Consider the following 16,683-nt stretch of genomic DNA (forward strand, 5'->3'; position numbering starts at 1 on the left):
AATTTTCATCATCCCAAAGAGAAACCCTGTAGACTTTCGAGTTTCTCCATCCCCTCCATTCCCCTTTTTTCAGAAGACACAGCCTTCTGCCCTTCTGCAGGGTGCAATTTCACCAGACAAGGGAACTGCCCAGTGCCTTGATCCTAGACTTCCCAGCCTCTAGAACTGTGAGAAATAAATGTCTGCTCTTTACAAATTACCCAGCTTTGGCACAAATGGATTAAGGCAAGGTGCTACCACTTCTGCGTATGTCTATGTGTGTAGTGGAGATGACAGGGAAGGAAAATGAGCTATGAGGTGAAGCCTGAGAGGTTAAAAGGTTGCACTTCCAAATGGAGCAATGGAACCCTAGGGGCTGAGGAACTGTTGTTTGAACAGCAACTCCACGAAAGCATGTAACTGGTCTTTCATCTATGAAGTTGGTCCTCTGGCTGCCAAGTCACTCATCTGAGCATTAAGATCACTTATCTCTGATTTTGTCACTAGACTCAAGGGTAACCTTATGAGAATAGGGGAAAACTTCATGTATTTCATTTTCAGCTTCAGAGCTGGCTGAGTGATGATTCTGCTCTTCCCACGTCTGCTTCTGAGGGATGGAGGCATGACAGGGTCTTTGGCTGTCCAGCTGCAACCATGAGTCTGAACTCAGAACTAGGCATTCCAAGCACACAAACACTCACACCCATTCTTCCAGCATATAAAGCTAACTTAGGAAGGACTATGTCTCCTGTCTCTAAGTGCTGTGACATTCTTCCTTGCTGAGCAGCTATGGGTATAGGCACATAGAAGAGACTTAAAGATGTGTATAGATTGAATCCAGCAGCCATGGAACCCATAGGAGGCTTGGTGTCAATGTGATGACATGGCACACAATTTCCTTTCTTCTGCTTGACCACAAGCTCCTGTTGCTTTAACAAGTACTGAGGAAAATATTTTGTTAACCTGGGGCTCAGATCTTGCTTTCAAGCTATAGACCACTGATCTGATGAGGGATGTTGAAGGAGATAATTGAGTATTAAAACCACATGGAGAAAACAGCCACAGAGATAATTTATTAGCTTATAATTCCATATATTTATAAACATTTGCCCACATTAAAATAACACACACTGAGTTGAGGATAAAGTGTGAGCTGAGAGGAGTCTGACAGAGCCTCTACCTTCCTTAGCAGACTGTACCCAGCTCTGCTCCCTTAGGGTTTCCCTCCTTCCCACAGTCTCTGGCCATCAAATCTCCAGGATGAACTCGGTGCTAGAAGCAGAGAGCCAAGTAAAAAGAATGGCTCCACATGGAGAGAGGGTTCTTCTCTCCTCATGACATTCGGGGTACTCTGGATAAGTTCCACCCCATAGTGGTATGGGGATTGGGTTTGGATCAACATAAATGTGCCTCCTGGAAGGCTGACATCAGCAAAACCTTTTCCTTGATTAACTTTGACTTTCTAACTCAAGCACTTTGGGCCTTAGGGAGTTTTAATGGACATGCTCTGCCCTTTTCCATTTTATAGACACTGATTGGTTTTTCTCTCATGGGGTGGTGGGTACCGGGGTGGACAATGTGGAAGCACTACATGTAGCACCCTCAATAAATATCCAGTCTTGCTTTGGGGAAACAGTGAGAGGCTGAGAAAGCAATATCCAACCAGCCACTATTGGGAAACAAACTGGAGGAGGGAAGGTTCTGTTGTTCTAGACCCTCTCTCAGTAGGATAGTCTGCAATTAGATAAGCCTCAAGTTTCTGCATATATACTTCAAAGTAGATTTAAATCAGATTAAAATGTTAACATATATTATGAATTAGTCATGGAGATATTAGATTCTATACAAATCCACATCCTATAATCCTTACACCAACACCAATAAAATGTCTACAGGATAGAGAAAAGCAACTGGCGGGGGACTTGGCATAAGACAACTGTCTTGATTGATGCTCTGCTGAAAATCCATCTTTTTCTCTTCAAGTTTCCCATTTAGGGGAAGTTAAAAAGCAATTAAACTCCATTCACGGGCATGTGACTCAAAAAAGCCTTTTGTGTTTATGATTCTTCTAAAGGTAAGCAAGCCTCTTACAGAAATAATAATTCTTTCCTTGATCCTCTGGATTCTCTCACTGCAGAGAATAGTAAGGACATCAGGGTTCAAAACAGGTGACTATATTTAGGCTGATCTAATGGAAAAAGGGACACTTGAGCTGGTCTTGACACATGGGGCAGGGAAATGATAGTTCTGGAAACTTAACTTTGAGGGCTTCTCAGTTTGCCATCTACCCATTTCTGTCACACCAAAGAAAGCTCAGTATTCCAAAGGCTTTTTGAAATGGGACAAGACTGATTTGGTTACTTTTATAGGGGTGAACTTTAAAAGGAAATTGGAATCTGCAATGATTTTCAACTTTTCAAGGGAGTAGCTATAATTAGACAAGGAGGCTGCTCGGCATGGATTTCGTAGACTGAGCACATGCAGGGCCTGGTCCAACCGGGGGTCTTTCATCTTCTTGGAGGGCAAGAGAGGGCCAGAGGAAGCTAATCAGCCTGTAGCAGCTGGATGCCATTCTTCCTTTAGTGCCATCTTCCTTAGATATAACCATGGCAAGTTCACAAGAGCACAAGTAATGGATGAACAAACTTCACACTTAGGTCAACAGGAAATTCCTAGAGCTTGCTTATATTCATCCTGAGAAACTGAAGGGGTACCTGAACATTAATAGGAAAAGTGTTTCAGACTTGTCTGTCCACTTGATTTCCCCAGGTAAATATATGATTTAATGCTTCTTGGATTAAATTCCAATTCCAAGGATTGGCTGGGTGGCTTAATACAAGTTCCAGCCCACTAAGCCTTTTGGTAATGGGACTGGCAGCCACCAGGCTGATGACTACTAAGACTGACTGACACTTGGTCCCCAGTGTTACTTGTGATGGTAGGGGTACCAGCTCCAACTTCAGAATTCAATGACCATACTTAGATAGAGGTGGTGGTGAGAGAAAAGGATGAAGAAGGTAAAAAAAAAAAAATCTTTTTGAAATTGCTTGTTACAAAGGGCTGCTTTTATATTTGAGGACCTTAGAGTGGAAAGATTTTCCTCATGTACAAAAGAGAATCAACTTTTCTAGCAGAAGCTTGAGGAGGGAATACTCTTGAAATGATGTTGGCTATGCAATGGTGTCTCTCATGTAGAAAGTACCCTACATTTTTAATCTCTGTTTGGCTTAGAAAAGATACCATCCCCTGGCCTACCTCCCTTTAGTGTGTTTCTACTGATTGGTCTGATCCAAAACACTGTGGGTTGTTAGAAAGATTTCTATATTCAATATATAACAAGATGCCAGTGAGACAGGTTTCTGTAAAAGGAGAGATACAACACTTTGCAATGAAATAATTTAACACCCTAGATTGGTAGGTGAAGAAACCCACAAATTTTGTAGCATGTGCTTTGGAGTCAAATGAAAAATATATCTTCCAGAATTTGATTCTCTTCCAGGTCTTCAGGGGTCCTGCGTGCCCCCATCTTCTTCCAGGTTGACTTTTGAGAACTGAGTCGAAAAGCACTGCGATTCCAGGCCACGGGTTCTTTGGAGGTGTGGGGCTGAGGTTTGAGAGCAGAATTTGGACTCAGAGACTGAACTAAATCCAACAGAGATGTCTCATACCTGTAAGACACACAACTCAGTCAGCAAAGGATCAGACTATTAGAACATTAGAATACAAGAAGCCCAGGAGAGGTGGGCTGTCTAGGGCAAGCCCATCTTACACAGGTCATATCATGTGCAAGAGGCTTCCTTGGGGGAACTTCAGGGATGGAAAATACCAGAAGGACTTCAAAAACAAGATCCCTGCTGCCTGTAAGCTCTTCTGCTGACCTCTAACATTCCTTTCTAATTTATGAGGACAGACTATGGAGTGGGAAAAGTAATCACAATAACAGTAATGATACAATTTATTGCAAAGAAAGTCCAGGCAGACAGTGGGTCTATTCCCTGGAACATATGGGCTTCTCTATCGTCTTGGCAGGGCAGAGAGACTGAGGAATTATATGTAGGTTTTCTGTCGCCTGGAGGTGATATAATGCTTCCTGATTGGTCAGAACCAGTCATGTCTCTACCAAAAGGGGAAGGGAAATGGGTACTGGCAAATACTAGCAATGCCTACCCCATGAGAAATGGGTCTTCCACATAATTTGTAATAATTTTCTTATTTTACAGATGAGAAAACTAAGGTCCAGAAAGGTAGACATGAAATAGAGTCACGGGGCAAGTCATTGGCAGAGCCAAGAGGTTTTTAGGACAAGACCTCTTGACTTCCCAGACTAGTGTGTTTGCAATCTTTTCACCATGATAAATAAAAAATATAATCAAAGTAAAAGAAGAAAATGTTTGTGTCCAACTATATTTTAGTTTAAACAGTATAGTATAATTAGTTGTAATCAGGCTATATTTCCTGCAAAATTCATCTACCCTAAAGTACAAATGCTTATCTGTATGGTCCTGCGGTTAGCATAAAAAATTCCATTTCTCTAGAAGCAACATTCAACCATGGGTTACACTGTGGGAGAAGAATTAGAAAGTCTATGGTAGGCAGGGCTTAGATTTCAGTTCTACCTTTAATTTATTTCATTTACTAAGTGTATTGACCATACTTTTACTATCAGAAGAGACCAAATAATTGGAAGATTAAAAAGCAACAAACCTATTTTAAAAAGCAAAGCTTGAAAATCACCAAATTGAACACAAGAATTACATATGACATAAAGGAAAATAAAAACAAATTCTTATGGAATTTTGCACTAAACATCAGAAAAGAACAATGTCTTTATCAGATTGTGTTCTGTGAGCAGTATTCTTTAGTTTATATTGAGGTGACATGTGATAGGCAGCTATAATGTTGATCAGTTTGGTCTTACCCTGCTGAAAGTGTTTGATGTTTGAATAATTAAAAAGGGATATATCACTTATCCAGATCCATAAAATAACACTCTTTGAAACACCTGGCATATTTTAGCCATGGGCATTAACTATGTTGCCTCTGTTCCTCACAGAGCCAGCCTTCTGAGTTTCCTGGGCACAGAGGCTGACTTCAACAGCTTCATTGCGAACAGCGATAAGTGGAAGGCTTATCTCATCTCCTTTACCAGTCCTATTCTGACCAGGCTTGGTGACATTAATTTTATTCTCCTAGAGCTCTTTCTAGTTTTCTTTGCCTCTGAGCTAGGAAGATATATGTGATAAAATCCAAGATGTAGTAGCCTTTGTTGATTTGACTTGGCTTCTTGCTCCCAACTTAAGAAAGGGCTAGTCTGAGATGATGTACAAGAACAGCCTGGACATAAGTAACTGATTTCATGGTCTATTCCATAGGCTATACTCCTTTGGAAGCTAACCATGATTCCAGAGTTCCCGTCTCCCACTCCCTTTTTGATCTTTTGTGATTTTAGTAGACCTTCTCTGACTGCTATTGTAGATCACCAACACCTTCCTCTTCTCTTGCCTTTTAATTGATGGAATGTCCCGGGACTCAATCCTTAGCTCTCATATCTTAGTGATCCTGTCTACTCTTGTGGCCTTTATTAACATCAATAACTTCCAAATGTTTAGGCATAACATCAACCTTGCCCCTGAGTTCCAGACTCATACTTAGCCGCTACTCATATCTCTACTTAGATGTATAATAGACATCTCAAGCTACCCAAAACATAACTCTTATTTTTTTCTGCAAATTCTAGTCTCCATCAATCCACTTACTCAAATTAAGAACCTGCTATTGCCCTTGATTGTTACCTCTGAGCCTTGGCTTGTGTTGTACCTTCTGCTTAGGTAGTTCTTTTAAATTGTGATTATTCTGTCTGTCCATTAATGTTTTTATTTAAATGTCACCTTCTCAAAGAAGGCCTTCATTAGTCACTTTATCCAAAACAACTATCACTTCATAGTCACGTTACTGATTTATGGTATTTTACTTTCTTTATATCACTCAGTATTATTTAGAATGTTATGTGCATATATCTTTATACAAATATTTATTTAATATTAATTGCCTATCTCCCTTACTAGTATAGTGGGCTTCATAAGGCTAGGGTAATTATTTTGCTTATTGCTGCTATCTCTAGTGAGAAGTAAAGGTATCTGTTGCAAGGCAGGTGTTACATATTTGTTGAAGAAATGAGCAGTCTCATGGTTTAAGTTTTAGTATTTTCTTCCCTAGGCAACTTTTAAGATCTTTGGACAAATAGTCTTTGAGAAATTCATAATGTATTTCTAACATTATGAAAAATATTTTTCATCCATAATTTCTTCTCCTACACAATTTCTATAAATTACGTTTCCACTTAATATGTTGGGACTATTTTTCCATAGCAATATTTTACATTATTTTTAATGATTTCAGATTATTTCATCTTCTGGATACACTTTAGTGTTTTTAACCAATTCCCTATTAAAGAGTACTTAATTAAACTCAAAAGTCTTTTGAAATGTAATAAAGTATATCTCTTATTCCTTCAGTCAATGCTCGAAATGTACTCCATATACTAACTTTAAGTGAGTGTTGAACATTGTTTTTTAATTCTTTATTTCCACTTTTCACTATTTATCCTAAAAGATGGCCTTGCTTCCCACTTCAGGGAAAGTAGAGGCCATCAAAGAGACACTGTTTCAACACTATCAAATTTGCAAGTCTTTCAGTACTCATGCTTTTCTCCTTTTACAGTGAAGAACTTAATCCAGGGCTGTGGCTGTGGCTCAGTGGCAGAACACTTGCATAGCATGAGTGAGGCACTGGGTTCAATCCTTGGTAACACATACAAAAATAAATGCTGTCCATCTACAATTTTTTTTTTAAAAGAACTTCATCCATCGGTACTTCTTAAGAATACTTTAGTTTTGATTAGCTACTCAAGAACTTATTTTACTCTCATTTTGTTGTTATCTCAAAAAAGAGAAGAAATAAATGTGTCATTTTAATAATTTTATCTAGGAAATATATTTTCAGTGAGGTTCTAGAAATTTCCTTTAGGCTTATTATTAGGAATTTTCTAAATCTTTTCATTGCTATTATGAATGAAACTACCTATAGGTGGACTGTTTCAATTATTTGGAAATATTGTAAATGCTACTATTGGTATTGATTTCACTTTCCAGTTTTCACTGTTGGTATACAGGAACATGATCACATTTCGTACGCTGGCCTTTTATCCTGCAACCCTTCTACACTTGCTTAGTTTTAAGAGGCTTGTATAGAGTCCATGGGCTTTCTAAATAGACAATCATTTCATCTGCGAACAGGGACAGTTCAGTATTTCTTTACAGCATGTCTGCTGGATGATGGATTCTCTTAGTTTTTTTTTTTTTTTTTTTTTTCATCTGAGAATGTAATTAATTCACCTTTATTCCTCAAAGATATTTTCACTGGCTTGATAGTTCTTTCATCTCTTTAAAACTATTGTGCATCATTCTACTCCCCAGGTTTCTGATGAGAAACACATAGTCATTCAAATCATTGTTCTTCTATGTGCTGTCAATTTTCTCTGGCAACTTGCAGTATTTTTTCTACTTTCTAATTTTCAGACATTTAATTATGATGTTTGGAGTGGATTTCTTTGAGTTAATCTTGTTTGAACTTGCTGAGCTTCTTAAATCTTCTTTCACCAGATGTGAGAAATTTTCTTCTAGTGCTTTTTTCCCCCTACTTAATGCTCCTTCTTCTCTTTCTGATATTCTTTCACAGGTCCCTGGGGCTTTGTTTCTTTGTTTCTTTTCTTTTTTTAAATTTTCCTTTGTGTTGTTCAGAGTGGATAGTCTCTATTGATTTACCCACATATTCACTGACTTTTTTCTGTCATTCTTATTTTGCTATTGAGCCCATCCAGTGAATTTTTATTTCAGTTATTTTATGTTTTTGGTTCTAAAATAAGCATTTGATTCTTCTTTATACCTTCTATTACTATGCTAAAACTTTATATCAAAAAATTTATAGATTTATACAAATCTAAAGAATGTTTGCCCTTACTTCATGAAGCATAGTTACAAGTTGCTTTAAAGTTATCTGATAATTTTAGTATTACTGAATTCTTTGGTTTGGCATTCATTGATTATATTTTTCCTTGTAAGTTGAGATGTTCAATATTCTACAAATGCTGAGTAACTCTGGACTGTATCCTGGACATTTTTAATGTCATGCTATGAGACTCTGGGTTTTATTTAAATTCTAAGAAGAATGTTGATTTTGTTGTGTTCAACCAGAATTGATAAATTTCAACCTGTCTTCTTTGAGGCACTGTTATCCCAACAGTTAAATTTTAAAAGCACTTTCAGGCTATTTGGATCAGTCCTGTATGTGTCTCACCCAGTAGTCAGTATAGGCCTACTGACTACTGGGTGAGACACAGTAGGTAGTGATAAATTCTATATCTTAGTTCTTAAAGTCTGTGAGAATTAAGAATGGGAACTGGAATTAAAAAAAATCATAAAAGACCAAGTAGTACATATTTTAGGATTTTCTGGACAAGAGGCAAATTCATGAGAGGATATAATTAAAAAAAAATTTTTTTGTAGTTGTAGATGATAGCCTTTATTTTTAGGTGGTGCTAAGGATCGAACACAGTGCTTCACATATGTGCTAGGCAAGAGCTCTGCCACTGAGCTACAGCCCCAACACAGATATGCTTAATTAATAAAGGAAAGAATATATTTCATAATATTTTGTCAACAAAAATGTCAACAAAAACATTTTTGTTGACAAAATGTTAAAGAATAATAATCAAATACATAGTTTAAAAATTCAGGTCTGAGAAAAGTGGAAATTTTGGGAGGAGTGGGCAGAACATTTCTCTTATCTATGGTTCAAAATTAATGATCACTGCCATCCAAATTGAAAATGTTCACCTGTTAATGCTGAACTATAATAAGAGGTTTATATATTTTATCTATGAAAAATGTCTTTTCATACAGATAGCTCATGTCAAATATAGTTATTAGTCCATAAGTATAAGATTTTAGGTGAACATTTGTAGAATTATACTGGATTTTTCTGCTGATATTCCTTTTAGTTTGTCATTACATGGCAAATTAATCACTTTCAATTGATAGGTAGAAGTTTTAATTGCACAGTGAAATAGAATTTGCAATAGAGAAATTTCCTTTGTCCTTATATTCAGGCTCAAAATCTGTAGTTTGAGCTCAGAAAATATATCTGCTGCCAGTTTGTGGAGAATAGAGGTCTCACTTCTTGTTTAAACTTCTGACAACAGAAGAACATAAACAGTATGAAACTACCTGTGATTCAGGTAAGGTTAGCTGTCACTGAAAATGACTATCACAGGATAAGTTTATACATAAGCACCCATGTGCCTTGCAATTTTAGGTTGAATTCATTAAGAAACACTAAAGTCTAAAGCAAAAGCTTATTTTCAAGACTAAGCTTATTTTCAAGTTGTAAGAAACTTTTTTGCTCAGAAAAATTTCATTCTTAATTCTGAACTTAAAAAAAAAATCACAAAAGAACTTTACCACTGCTATGTCACTTGTGACTGTCACAAGTCATGACATTTATCCTTTATTTCTCACAAAAATTAAAGGAACCAGTGATGGTTAATTCCATGAAAACAAATAAATTTCACCATTGACACTACTGATTCAATAACAAATGTAAATTAAAATGTTTTTCCTCAAAGAAGCTGATGAATAACATAATGAATAACCATAAACTTCAAACCCCTTACATTTTCACAAGCTTTGTAAATCTGTCTAAACCTTTTTCTTTTGTATCCATAATTTTTCTGACACCAATTATAATTCATTTCAGCAGATTCCACTTCAGATTGTACTGAATTAGTGTTCTGTCAACTTCTTTGAAAATATTCTTGCCTGTAGTTGTTCCACATAAAACTATTCCTAGAGGAGAAATCTCCAGTCATGGTCACTGACTTGTTACTGACTCAGTATCACTGAACTGAATCTCTAACAGTGCTCAACCCATCAAGAGTGAAGGAGAAACACCTTGAATAATTTTTCTTGTTTTAAATTGACTATCTATGCTCCTCCCAATTTTAGCTTTTTGAACAACTTTATGTACAGATATCAAGAGTACTCTCTTTTTGTAGTTCTCTCCTATTTAGTTCTCTGTCCTGCAAACACCAGCGGTTTTGGCCTCTTCAGACTTCCAACTCTGCCTCCTTAAGTCAATGAACTGCTTTGGCTCCACAGAAGTTCCTGAGATGCTGTCCAAGAGTGTCACTGTATTGCTAATTTAATTTGTTTCTCCTCTTTCAGGGATAACTGACATGTGCATTTAATGTACAATGTATGAAAATAGTTTCATATATTTTGTTTTTAGTAATTTCAAATGGTGGGAGGATAAATACAATCCCTGTTATTTCATTTTCTTTGAAAAAGTACTCTGATAAAGAACTTAATTTGAATTTCAAAAACATGCTTTAAGAACATGCTTTCCTGATACTTAAGAAAAATGCCAAAAAATGTTGGAGAAAAGATAGCCTTTTTAACAAATGGTGCTGGGATAACTGGACATCCCTATGTAGAAGAATGAAACACCCTGCACAAAGTCAACTCCATGTGGATCAAAAACCTAGAAATTAGACCAGAAACTTTGCAACTGCTAGAAGAAAACACTGGCACAACACTCTAGCACCAACTTCCTAAAGTTCAAGAAATAAAACCAAGAATCAATAAGTAGGGTGACATCATATTACGAAGTTTCTGTACAGCAAAGAAAACAAGAGCTTAAAGAAACAGCCTACATAATGGTAGAAAATCTTTGCCAGCTACTCCTCTGACAAGGGATTAATATCCAGAATATTAGAAAAAGAACTGAAAAACAAATAATGCAATTGGTAAATGGACAAAAGAACTAAACAGACATTTCTCAAAAGAAGAAACACAAATGGCCCACAAATATATCAAAAAATGTTCAACATACCTAGAAATCAGGGAAATGTAAATCAAAAACTATACTGACTAACCTTTTATTTCACTCTAGTAAGAATGGCAATCATCAAGAATACAAATGATAAGTGTTGACAATGATAAATTCAAACATTGTTGGTGGGACTTCAAATTAGTACAACTACTTTGGGAAGCAGTATGGAGATTTCCTCAAAATATCAGGAATAGAACCACCATATGACCCAGTTATTTCACTCCTTAATATTTATCTAAAAGAATTAAAATCAGCATACTATAGTGAAACATCAATTGTTTTCTGCAGAGCAATCCATAATTGTCAAGTTATAGAATCAGACCAGGTACCCATCAACAACAGATGAATGGATATAGAAAATGTGGTATGTGTATACAATGGAGTTTTACTTGGCCATAAGTAAGAATGTAAATTATAGCATTTGCTGGTAAATGAATGGAACTTGTTTTAGAGATTTTTTTTTTTTTTCTGCTGTGACCTAAAGACCTGACAAGAACAAGTTAATTTAGAGGCTCAAGGTTTTAGGGGTCTTAGTCCACGGATGGCTGGCTCCATTCCTTGGGACCTGAGGTGAGGCAGGACATCAGGGTGGAAATGTGTGGCAGAGGAAAGCAGCTGGGAATATCACACCAGGAAGTAGAGAGAGAGAAACCCAAAGGCATGCCCCCAACGACCCACTTCATCCAGTCACACCTCACCTGCCTACAGTCACCACCCAGTTAATCCCTATCAGTGGATTAATGAAATGATTAGGTTAAGGCTCTCATAACCAATTAGTTCACCTTTAAACCCTCCTGCACTGTCTTACATAGGAACTTTTGGGAGATACCTCACATCCAAACCATAACAGAACTGGAGAACATCATGCTAAGTGAAATAAGCCAGACCTAGAAAGTTAAGGGCCAATTGTTTTCTCTCATATTTGGAAACTAGAACAAAAGAAGGAAAAAAAGGGGGTAATCCCTTGCAAATAGAAGGGAGACCAGAGGAATAGAGGAAGGAGGAGGGAAAACAATCAGGAAGAGTAGAGGAATACAGAAAAGGGAGGAACTGCAGAATGAAATTGACCAAATTAGGCTATATACATATACAGTGAATTTCACCTTTATGTATATCTAAAGCACCAATTTAAAAAATTAGAAGATCAGTAGAGGAAGGAAAATGGGGGAGGGAATGAGGAAGTATTAGGCACTGAAATAAAGCAAATTATATTCCATGCATGTATGATTATATCAAAATGAACCCCACTGTTATGTATAACTAAATGCCCTAATAAAAAAATTTCATACAAAAAAGATCATGCTTTGTGAATGTATCTTGCTTTCTTATGGAATTCAAGTTTTGCCAATAAGAAATTTAACCTGCCGGGAAATGTTAATTGTTTTGCTTAAAGGTTAGGGAAACTTGTGGAAACAGTTTAGGATTTGCATTCTGGTGGTGCCAGAACCTAACACATTTCCAAGAATACCCAAATTAAAGTTATAGGAAGAAAGATACAGGCTACAAAGGTAATGACAATCCATAGTTCTAGCTACTCAGGGAGAAAAAAGACAAGTAAGGCATTTATGAAATGAAAAAGATCTCAGAGGCAAATAATTAAGTTTTAAAAAATGTGTGTGAATGCAATCCAAATCAACATCATGTATTAACTAACAAGAAAGATAACAGATGCATCAGTTGTATAATATATATTAGCCAGATCTGAAATGCCAGTAATCCTATGTCATCTTTAGTTGTTAAATAAGCACAGATATTAAACCAAGCTGACTGCTTAAAAGAGATCCCCATAACAGATGTGAACATCAAAGGTAAGAAGAGTAAAAAGGGCACGTCACCCAACATACCAAAGAGGGAAGACAATGCTCAGTTTTAGGAATCAAGGTTAGATCCTAGGAAGGGATAGAGAAAACATGGATAGAAAGACCAAGCTGAAAAAATTCTTGATATTTCCTTCCCTAAACATATTAGACAGCTTTTAGGAATTCCTTTGGAAGATGAGATTTATGTGAAAATATCATTTTAGTTTTGGAGATGCCGATAAAGACACTGGGATTACAGGAATTTTCATATTTTTTAAAAATGTTTTCATTCAATATAAAGGTAGAATTAAAACTTATAATCTCTAATTTCCCCACTTTTTGCTATATATATATATCACATATTTCTTTTTTTTAATATTTATTTTTTAGGTGTAGATGGACACAACACAATGCCTTTATTTTTATGTGGTGCTGAGGATCAAACCCGGGTCCTGCCCATGCTAGGTGAGCGCTCTACCACTGAGCCACAATCCCAGCCCTGTATTACATATTTCATTGAAAAAGTATCAACTACAGGGAATTACAGTATTCTTCTTACCACCAAATCTACCACTTCAATGCATCTGTACCTAACTTCTTTCTTCCCCTCTATTACTGGACAATCTTCCAACAAAAACTGACCTTTTCCTATCTTCTGAGTCCTATCCCCTTACACCTTCTTGGGGGATCTTCATCATTCGATCATCCCTTCTTCAAATTCACATTTTCTCTCTTAACTGAATCATTACTGTCAGCGTTCAAGCATGCTTTAATATCTTTAGTATTTAAAAATATCTGTCCTTAAAGGTCTTCCTTAGAAAGAAATTACAGCTAATAAATTCAGGGGGAACAACAATAGAAAAAAAAATCATCATTTTGCAACCCCTGATCTAGTCAACAATCATCAATGGCTGACAAAACCATTAAGTGAAAGGTTGATGGGGACCTTTATAATAGATGGATCAGGATGACATCATCTGAGTCCACTGATTTATCTTAAGACTACTAAAAGTAGGACAACTAATAATTATCTTCTTCCTGATATGTTACAACAGAAAGTACACAGCATCACCTATGAAGGATTCTTGCCTTTGAACAATTAAACTTTAACCTAATCAAACCACTAGCTCTAATTGCCAATTTACATGAAATTCAAAGTACAGAGGAATAGACTAAATGACATCTCAAGGATACAACCAGCCAAGAACCAGATATTCTATGAAAATGATTTAGTTATTTCAACAAATAAATGACATTAAAAAGGAAGAAAAAGTGGTAATAGATAATTTTTTTGATCTATCAACCAAATGCAATAAGTACATAGTGATGCAAACAACAGCAATGGCAAATATATACTTTTGAAACAAGGAAAACTGAGAAAATAAATAGGTAGTTAATATTAAGGAATTTTACTTTGTTGGAATAATGGTATTATAGTTATAAGTTTAAAAAATCTTGTTAGAAACACATACTGAAGTATTTTTTGGGAAAATGGTAAGATATATGGAATTTGATTTAAAATATTCATCAAAGAAAAAAGTTTGGGGGAAGATTATAAGAATGGCAGAACACAGAAGACTTTCGAAACTCTGTAAAACCTATGGATCCATTAAATTCTCTCTACTTTTTGCATGTGTTTGAAAACTTTGAGAGTACAAATTAAAAAGAAATCTCTTAAAACACAGCACCCATTAGCTTCCACCCTAACTTGTTTCTCTTTATAGTAAGCTTTCTAAAGCAGTAGCCTGCATTATCTGTTTTTCACCCCTTATTCAGTCTGCAACTACTTGAATCTGGTCTTCTCTGGATCGTTTTCCTGAACCTGTTCTTCTTAGAGTCACAAAATAACCTCTTGGGGTAAACCCAATGGACAGTTGAATTGTTTTGACCTCTCACACATGTTCTATAGAAGTGATCCTGTCTGCTTCCTGGAAACACTTGTCTCTCTGCTCTTGGTTTCCTTGACATTACAACCTCCTCCATTTCTTCTTGCTTTGGGCCATCCCTCAATGATACTGCCTTTGCTTGCTGTTCTTCTATCTAACTTAAATATACTGGCATTCCTGTGTACTTAGCTCAGAGGTCTTTTCTCTTTGAGATCTCAGTATTACATAGCATCTCTGTGCCAGTTCTCAAATTTCTATCTTTAGCCCAAGCTTCAAAATCTAATCACTTACTTGATTTCTCCACTTGGGTATTTCAAAGCATCTCAAAATAACTTTTAAGTTATTTAACTTAAATAACTTAATTTAACTTTTAACTTTTAAGTCTAAGTCTTCACCTTTTCACGTAATTTAACTTTTAACTTTTAAGTCTGTCTTCACCTTTCCCCACATTTACCTCTTTTCTCATAGCTATATTTTCTTCCTCTTCTATTTTTTTCCCATTAAAAACAAAAACAAAACAAAACAAAACAAAATATCTTTCATCCACTCTACTACTGAAGCCAAAATCCTTAGAGTCATCTTTGATATCTCCCCTCAGTACTGCCCTCTTCCCTGTAAGGTCTTGTTGGTTCTACATCCTAAATACATTTATAGTATTGATTGTTTGTATCCCATTTCAACCCTTGTGTTCCAGTCACTACCTTCTCTTATCTATACTACCACAATAGACTCAAGAGTTTTTAAATTTTACTCCTGTTCCCCTCCACATAGTAGCCAGAGTGAACTTTAACAAATACAAAATGGATCCTGTCAATCCCTTCCAGAGACATTCAGTTAACAAGGGTAGTGTGGTGGCTAATTTTATGTGTCAACTGGGTGGATATGATGCCCAGTTGTTTGGTCAAACAACACTAGTCTAGATGTTGCTGTGAGAGTATTTTAAAGATGTGGTTATAATCAGTTCACTTTAAGCAAAGCAGATTATCCTTCATAATGTAGATGGGTCTAATCCAATTAGTCGAAGGTCTTAAGAGTTAAGATTGAAGTTTTTTTTTTTTTTAATTGTTTTAATTAGTTACACATGACAGCAGAATGCATTTTGGTTCATTGTACACAAATGGAGCAGAGCTTTTCATAACTCTGGTAGTATACAATGTAGAGTTGCACCATATGTGCAGTCATACATGTACCTAGGGTAATGATATCCATCTCATTCCACCATCTTTCCTACACCCATGTTCCCTCACCTCCCTCTCCTTTGCCCAATCAAATTTCCTCCATTCTTCCCATCTCTCCCACTCCATTATGGATCAACATCCACTTATCAGGGAGAACATTTGGTCTTTGGTTTTTTGGGAATGGTTTATTTTGCTTAGCATGATATTCTCCAATTCCATCCATTTACCTGGAAATGCCATAATTTTATTCTCTTTTAAAGCTGACTAATATTTCATGTGTGTATATACCACAGCTTCTTTATCCATTCCTCTATTGAAGGGCATCTAGGTTGGTTCCATAGTTAAGCTATTGTGAATTGAGCTGCTGTCAACACTGATGCAGCTGTGTCACAGTAGTCTGCTGATTTTACCTTGGTTTGTATCTCTGGGTATTATTAAAGAGAAATCTTTCCTATTAGTTCTGTTTCTCTGAAGAACCTGTGTCAAAAAAAAAAAAAAAAAAAAAAAAAAAACCAAGGAGTAGGATAGCTGGGTCAAATGGTGGTTCCATTCCAACTTTTTAAAGGAATCTCCATACTGCTTTTCAGAGTGGTTGCACCAATTTGCAATCCCACCAGCAATGTATGAGTGTACTTTTCCCCCCCACATCCTCACCAGCACTTATTGTTGCTTGTATTCTTGATAATTGCCATTCTGACTGGAGTGAGATGGAATCTTAGAGTAGTTTTGATTTGCGTTTCTCTAAATACTAGTGAAGTTGAACATTTTTTCCATATATTTGTTGATCGATTCTATATCTTCTGTGAAGTTTCTGTTCATTTCCTTAGCCCATTTATTGACTGGATTATTTATTCTTTTGGTGTTGAGTTTTTGAGTTCTTTATATATACTGGAA

The 16,683-nt window shown here is 36.2% G+C and overlaps 1 protein-coding gene across 5 annotated transcripts in view; it reads right to left on the minus strand.

Annotated features, from left to right (window-relative positions):
- Positions 1-1,037: 1,037 nt before the first annotated feature.
- Kiaa1328 (KIAA1328 ortholog) overlaps positions 1,038-16,683 on the minus strand; it is a 274,232-nt gene continuing 258,586 nt past the window's right edge. For all 5 annotated transcript variants that reach the window (XM_071602797.1, XM_027935755.2, XM_071602799.1 and 2 more), the window contains one exon: positions 1,038-3,647. In XM_071602797.1, coding sequence (XP_071458898.1) covers positions 3,437-3,647 — 211 coding nt within the window. In that variant the 3' untranslated portion in view covers positions 1,038-3,436. The remainder of the gene's footprint in view (positions 3,648-16,683) is intronic.

This window comes from Marmota flaviventris, chromosome 16, assembly GCF_047511675.1.
Source record: "Marmota flaviventris isolate mMarFla1 chromosome 16, mMarFla1.hap1, whole genome shotgun sequence".
NCBI lineage: Eukaryota > Metazoa > Chordata > Mammalia > Rodentia > Sciuridae > Marmota > Marmota flaviventris.